This window comes from Oncorhynchus masou, chromosome 15 (genome assembly GCF_036934945.1).
Source record: "Oncorhynchus masou masou isolate Uvic2021 chromosome 15, UVic_Omas_1.1, whole genome shotgun sequence".
NCBI lineage: Eukaryota > Metazoa > Chordata > Actinopteri > Salmoniformes > Salmonidae > Oncorhynchus > Oncorhynchus masou.
Genome location: NC_088226.1, coordinates 37,697,794 through 37,705,240, shown reverse-complemented (window position 1 = coordinate 37,705,240; position 7,447 = coordinate 37,697,794). Strand labels below are relative to the sequence as shown.

The 7,447-nt window shown below is 40.6% G+C and overlaps 1 protein-coding gene across 2 annotated transcripts in view; it reads left to right on the top strand.

The window, feature by feature from the left end:
- The first annotated feature begins 290 nt into the window (after positions 1–290).
- Positions 291–7,447, top strand: part of LOC135556213 (rhophilin-1-like) — a 59,987-nt gene continuing 52,830 nt past the window's right edge. For both annotated transcript variants that reach the window (XM_064989221.1, XM_064989222.1), the window contains exons 1-2: positions 291–484; positions 729–822. In XM_064989221.1, the coding sequence (XP_064845293.1) occupies positions 456–484; positions 729–822 (123 nt within the window). In that variant the 5' untranslated portion in view covers positions 291–455. The remainder of the gene's footprint in view (positions 485–728; positions 823–7,447) is intronic.

The window sequence follows — 7,447 nt, the reverse complement described above, 5'->3', positions numbered from 1 at the left end:
CTATCCATATCCTTTCGTGGCCCCTCGTGATTCCATTCAGTGAATTCTTTCAGAGTTGCTTACTACTCCAGGCTTTCGGCGTTGTTATGGGCAACTATAATTCCAAAATGTTGTCACCGCCCATGGGATTCACAATTGGACAGTGTTAGTTGTCATCAAGAGAAATATAATATTCCGATTCGTCAACATTAACGTCAATCAATAGGAGTGCTATTGTCATTGGCTATTTTTCATGTATATTTACCGCCTCCTGGAATAGGACCATGCTGCAAGTTTTTTTTCTTCAAGGGTTTGGTGAGGTAGAGGTGGACGATTACGTCTTGCGGAACAGATAGTAGTTGTTTTGCTCTGGTTATTTTTCTCACTACCCATCCACCGCAAGAGACCTTGGCCTGTGAACATTTGTAATTACAAAAGTATTGGTTCAACAAGTTGCCTACTAGCGTCCTGGCTTGATGAGGATGGCAGAAGAACCTGCGACAAGGCAAGTGTGCATATTTGATGTCTAGTTGTGTGGTACAATGTCTGGTAAATTAATGCTAACCAGAACATGCTCATCCATTCAGTCCCAGTTGACTTGTTTCTAGTTTCAATGTAGTTCAAACACGGTATGCTAGCTAAATACATACCGTGACAATAACTGGTAGTAGGTGTGGCTAGGATAGAACGGGAAAAGTGGTGTTTTTTATTCTGTTTAAATGAACGGCCTTTGGGCATTCCTATTATAGAGAGCCGGAGATGTCTGACGCTGGCTCGGACGAGGAGCTGGAGCTTCCCGCACCGATGATGGAGCAGGGGAGTCACGACGGGAGTATCAGAAAGGTGAGCGGTACTCAGTTGTGGCTAGAAAAACACGATACTGTACCAACACGTTTATATGGAAGTACATGTTCCATTGGGACGTGTATCTGTTATGAACAGGACAATACTATTTTGGCCTAATTGTCAGTTTCATAATGCATACTGCTTAGGTGTTCCACATTATCAATACCATATGAAATGCACCGTTCAGTTATTTACAATTGATGTTGGGTCATTGGGGGTAGATTGTAGCAGGATGCTGTCCAGGGGGAGATATTGTACTGATGGGATGTTGCTGGGAGAGCCAGGTTACTCCTTTCCACCACCTGCTGTCCCATGGCTGGGGGTACACTTATAAAATGTTATTTAGCACATCCCTGTGTCTTGTTAGGGATGGCACATGTGAACTTTTAACACAATCACTGTGTTGGCACAACATGATTTGTGTAATTTTCTTTCAGCACGTTTTGTGTCAGGTCATGCAATTAATGTGTTAAAAGCTGAAAACCATACAACACACCCTAGATGTATTTGATTATTGACCAATCGCATTGCTGCTCTGAAGTCATCATGCATCTAGGAGAGCTGGCTCTGAGCTAAGGCTGGAGCTAGGGGGTTGTAGCATGGCTATGGCTGAGCTGGATACCGGAGACAGGGGGTTGAAGCATGGATAGGCTAGCACCTTAATCCCTACAAGCACTCTGAGGATTACTGAGCGCACACTCACAGAACAAACACCTCACTAAGAGAGAGGGATGAAGGGAGGGGGGAGAGTGAAGTAGAGAGGAGAGTGAAATAAGGTGAGGGGGAAAAGGGAGAAGGTTGGCTTGCCTGTGAGAGGAAGAAAGAAAAAGGGAGGAATAAGGAGAGTTTTTAATTTTGGGTTAACATACCCTATTATGGCCTTTCCTTCCATGTTGTGGTCTGTTTCTTCCTTGTTTCTTTGTACTGTATGAGTAAGAGCCTAGTCAGATGGCTCTAAGGACAAACACACCATGCAGATGACCAGTTAAAAGCAGCGTGTGGCTGTCCTATCGCCTCTGACCACAGAACATCAGCCGTAATTTTATTTTAATATCCTGACAATTGTTGGCCTACATGTTGACGACGTGTACAGTGCATTCGGAAAGTGTTCAGACCTCTTGACTTTTCCCACATTTTGTTATGTTACAACTAGGGATGCACAATATATAGGAATCAGCCGATATTAGCTAAAAATACCAACATCGGTATCGGCCCGATGTTTAGTTTAACGCCGATGTGCAAAACAGTAATAAGCTTCACGACATACTATGGAACACCATTTTGGTCTTGGCGTGTCAAAAAGATACACGTCAAATAACATTTTGACAAGAACACTATTTGACGAGTTAAGTAATATTTTAATTTCGCACGTCAAATAACAGTTCTATTATAGAATGTTGTGTGTTCTGAATTTGCACATGCAAGCCAAGAGCCACCACTACTATCAGTTGCACTGTCAAAGCTGTACAAAAAAATTCTGCAAACAAGCAAACACCGGCCACGAACGATGTGTTGGTTTGGCGTTGGTAATAAAACATTATTTGTTCGACCGCAACTTCTGGGGTAGCTAGCTAGCTTTAGCTTGGTACCTAGCTAGCACCAATACAACCAGCCTGAAAACAATGACCAGTAGAAACTGCAGTCATTGTCATTATTCTTAGCAATGATTTAGGAATCCTTGTGTGTAAGTACTAGCTAGGTAGCCACTTGTTGTTCCCCTATTGAAATTGAACTTTAGTTAATGTAAATAAATTTCTAGCCATCTACTTAACCCTGTTGCCCAAAGCTAACGTTATAAGCGGCCAGCTAGCTTCATCTGGCTAGTGAGGCTCGACCGGACCGAGCTATGTGGTGAGAAGCTAGCCACAATAAGTATTAGGCACATTAGTGGAATTTGCTGTTTGGTTTCAAAATAAAAGTACCTATTTGAAAGTGATGCAGAAGGTTACAATTGGTGGAATCATGCCATATTTAGACTAGAGAATGTTAAGCAAGGTTGGAATATGAAATGGGGTATCAGTCTACTCTGTGACACCCACAGAATGCAACTGTGAAGAGTTTACGTAAATATTAGCGTTGTAGCTCTTATCGCGGGACTGACTATGTGAAATCACCTCCCCAGTCAGCCTATTGTGTGTATTGACATTCATATTACACTGCACAGCTTTACCTAAAGATTGGGGATCAATGAAATGGGGTATCAGTCTACTCAATACCCAAGATATTTTATCCCACTGTCTTCCTCAGAGTTATCAGACTCAAACATCTACTCTGTATTGTTTTTCCTCGGGAATAGTGTTCAATACACATAGGTTGACAGTAAATGTGGCTCAATTCAGTTGTTTCCGAGTCCCGCAATAAGAACTTCGATGCTAATGTTCTCTGAGTGTCACTGAGTAAACTGATACCCCATGTCATTGATCCACAATCCATAGGTAAGGCTGTACAGTGAAATAAGTATGCAATTCTAAAGTGTAATCCATCCAGTGTGATTTCAGATTTGTCACTTTTTGTTGATTTTATATAACATTCCAACCTTGTTTAGTATGATCTATTCAATTACGGCATAATTCTACTATTTGTATTAATTTGCATCAGTCAATGACACTTATTTTGAAGGCTAACCTCAAAGTCCATTATTGTGGCTAATCCTTATCGTGGCTAGCTTCACATAGATGTGTCTGACCACCATTAATCAAATAAGAACTGTCTTATAAATTACTGTTATTTTAGATGACACCTAGTTATATAGTTAGCTAGCTAACTATAGCTACTGGAACATATGTCATTTTTCTATGTTTTTCTGGGAAGAACATTGTTTGCATCCCTGAGCTAGCTAGCTCTTTTTTTTTTTTGACCAGCACTGTAGGTACAAGAGACATCTTTACCAGCATCATAGCATACGTATCGATGATTCGTTGTGATATGAAATACGAATGATAGTGTAATAACTATGTAAAAAATATAATAAATGCGTTAAATAATTATGTGACGTGCAGTAGGGATGAAACGGTTACCGGTTTCACGATAAACCATGGTAAAATTCCCGACTGTTAATATTAGGTTCAAATTTTAATTATCATGAAAAACTCATGGTAAATACTGTCCAGCATACTGTCCAGCATCAACCAAAGTTAGCAACAGTCTGACGCAAGTGCAGCATGCAACGCGGGTGTTGCTTTGTGTGAAAACATGGCAGAAGGCAGTGACATCGCTCAGGAGATTTTCTTTTCAGAATTCTAAGAGGACCAAATCTGAAGTGTGGTCGTATTTTAGGTTTTACAAGAGTGGTGAGGGAAACTTAATCGAAGATGGTTACCCTGTCATATAGATATAGATATAGATAGATAGATAGATCGCTGCGAAAGGAGGCAACACTTCAAATCTCTTGAGTCATCTTCATGACCACCACCCACTACTTTATAATGAATGCAATCTAAGTTAACTTTTAGCTCAATGCATGATGTGGGTACTTCGAAATGGGGGACAATTTCATGTTTTGTCTGTCTAACTTGCTAATAGCTTGTAAATAATTTAAACTGAAGCTTTGTATTACATACTCTTGTTAAAACGCTACACGTTGTTCTGCTGCTGTATGCGTCGTGTGCAGACTCTTCGCCCATTGCACACAATAACACGTTATGCAGTTTATTCACCCAACCAGCATTATTTTGTTTATTTAAAATACGTCAGTCGTCGACTTGGTTGTAAAAGTGTTCCAACAGGAGAAACACTATATATGCATATACAAAACTCCTGTATTTATGTCAATTATTTGGCTCGTTGCAATTACTATCACTGTCTTAAGACTCATTTGTATTTATGTAAATTGTGCATGGAGTCATTGCATATACTCAAACGCAACACAGAATATTGTGTGTGTGATGTAGTAGTAAATAATACATTTGCTATAAAAGGGTAATGAGAGAAGACCTTAACAGATACAGAAAAGGCAAAGAGAGTCATGCACATGACTTGTTTCATTGACCCCCCCCCCCCCCCCCACACACACACACTTCAAAATGAGCTTTTTAGATGAGCCTGAGGCTGCAAAAGTTGACACTGACAGCTGTGTCCAGGAGGCCTTGAAGCTGGCAGCTGCACAAGTCAGGGAAGGACCATAAAGCACGAGCACCACCAACACCCCCACAGCAGCATCGGAAGGGAAAGGCCTGGCTGGGTTGCTGTGAAAGATTACCTCAAGGCAGCAGAGAGGTGAAGAGGGTCAGATTCCAACCACCCCAGAAGACTGAGTGAAAGAAGAGAACAAGGTCTACTTGTATCTGCCACCCATTCCAGCAGAAGAGGATCCACTGGTGTGATGGTCGGGGCCATGAATCAGACCTGCCTCACCTTGCCAGGATGCTTTTGTGCATCCCAGCAACCAGCGTGCCATCAGAGAGAGAGTGTTCAGTACCAGTGGGCACAATACTGCGATAATACTGACCACCGTGATAATTTTGGTCACTATGATCGTGATATTACATTTTCATACCGTTTCATCTCTAATGTGCAGTCATATTCATGTCCTGGTTGGTCAACAAGCTTATTTGACACGTCAAATAGTGTTAATTGACGTGCATCTTTTTTGACACGCAAAGACCCAAACGGTGTTAACGACTGAACAAATGTACAATTAAAACGGCACAGCAAGTAAGTGAAAGAAATAGGTTTTCGATGTATGTTTTACTGGTAATGGGAACATACGTAAAAGGCAACAAAATAACTTTTTGGTCAGTGTGGTGTGTGTGTGTTATTTATAATGACGGCCTACCCTGGCCAAACCCGGACGACGCTGGGCTAATTGTGCGCCGCCCTATGGGACTCCCAATCACGGTCAGATGTGATACAGCCTGGATTCGAACCAGGGACTGTAATGATGCCTCATGCAGTGCCTTAGACAGCTGTGTCAGTGTGTGGGTGTGTAAACTATTTTAACTGTACTAGAATGCTTAAATGGCAGCAAAAAATAATATCGGTATTGTTTTTTTGGGGCAAGGAACGAATTGGCCAAAAAATGTAATGACGGTGCATCACTAGTTACAACCTTATTGTAAAATTTATTACATTGTTTCCCCCCCTCAATCTCCAGTTGGTACACCATAATGACAAAGCAAAAACAGGTTTTTGGAATTTTCTGCAAATAAGACTGAAATCACACATTGACATAAGTATTCAAACTTTACTCAGAACTTTGTTGAAGCATCTCTGTTAGCAATTACATCCTTGAGTCTTCTTGGGTATGACTTTACAAGCTTGGCACACCTGTATTTGGAAGTTTCTCCCATTCTTCTCTGCAGATCCTCTCAAGCTCTGTCAGGTTGTATGGGGAGCGTCACTGCACAGCTATTTTCAGGTCTCTCCAGAGATGTTCGATCGGGTTCAAGTCCGGGCTCTGGCTCGGCCACTCAACGACATTCAGAGACTTGTCTTGAAGCCACTCCTGTGTTGTCATGGCTGTGTGCTTAGGGTCGTTGTCCTATTGGAAGGTGTACTTTCGCCCCAGTCTATGGTCCTGAGCACTCTGGAGCAGGTTTTCATCAAGGATGATCAATGGAAACAAGCAAAGGGTCTGAATACTGAATACTTATGTAAATAAGCTATTTATTTTTAATACATTTGCAAAAACTGTCATTATGGGGTATTGTGTGTAGATTGATGAGGAAAAATATGTATTTAATACATTTTAGAATAAGGCTGTAATGCAACAATGTGGGAAAAGTCAAGGGGACTGCATACTTTGAATGCAAGTCTTGTACTTCAGTTATCAGACTACAGTGGAATCAATGTCTAACTGTACCTGTAGCATTGGCATATGCAGTGGTGGAAAATGTACACAATTGTCATACTTGCGTGAAAGTAAAGATACCTCAATAGAAAATGACTCAAGTGAAAGTCGCCCAGTAAAATAGTACTTGAGTAAAAGTCTAAAAGTATTTGGTTTTAAATATACTGTACTTAAGTATCAAAAGTAAATGTAATTGCAAAAATATACTTAAGTATCGAAGGTAAAAGTATAAATTGCTTATATTATCCTCTTTGGGCTGAGATCCCGTTAACAGGATCCATATGACAACAGCCAGTGAAAGTGCAGGGCGCCAAATTCAAACAGAAATCTCATCATTAAAATTCCTCAAACATACAAGTTTCTCACACCATTTTAAAGATACTCTTCTTGTTAATCCCACCACAGTGTCAGATTTCAAATAGGCTTTACGGCAAAAGCACCACAAACGATTGTTAGGTCAGAGCCAAATCACAGAAAAACACAGCCAATTTTCCAGCCTAAGAGAGGAGTCACAAAAATCAGAAATGGAGAGATAATTGATCACTAACCTTTGCTCTTCATCAGATGACACTCATGGGACTTCATGTTACACAATACATGTATGTTTTGTTCGATTAAGTTCATATTTATATCAAATAATCTCAGTATACATTGGCGCCTTATGTTCAGTAGTTCCAAAAACATCCGGTGATTTTGCAGAGAGCCACATCAATTTACAGAATTACTCATTATAAATGTTGATGAAAATGCAAGTGTTATACACTTCTCCTTAACTCTCTGAACCACCCATCCCGGATCCGGTATAATTGTCATCAGCAACGCTGAATAGCATAG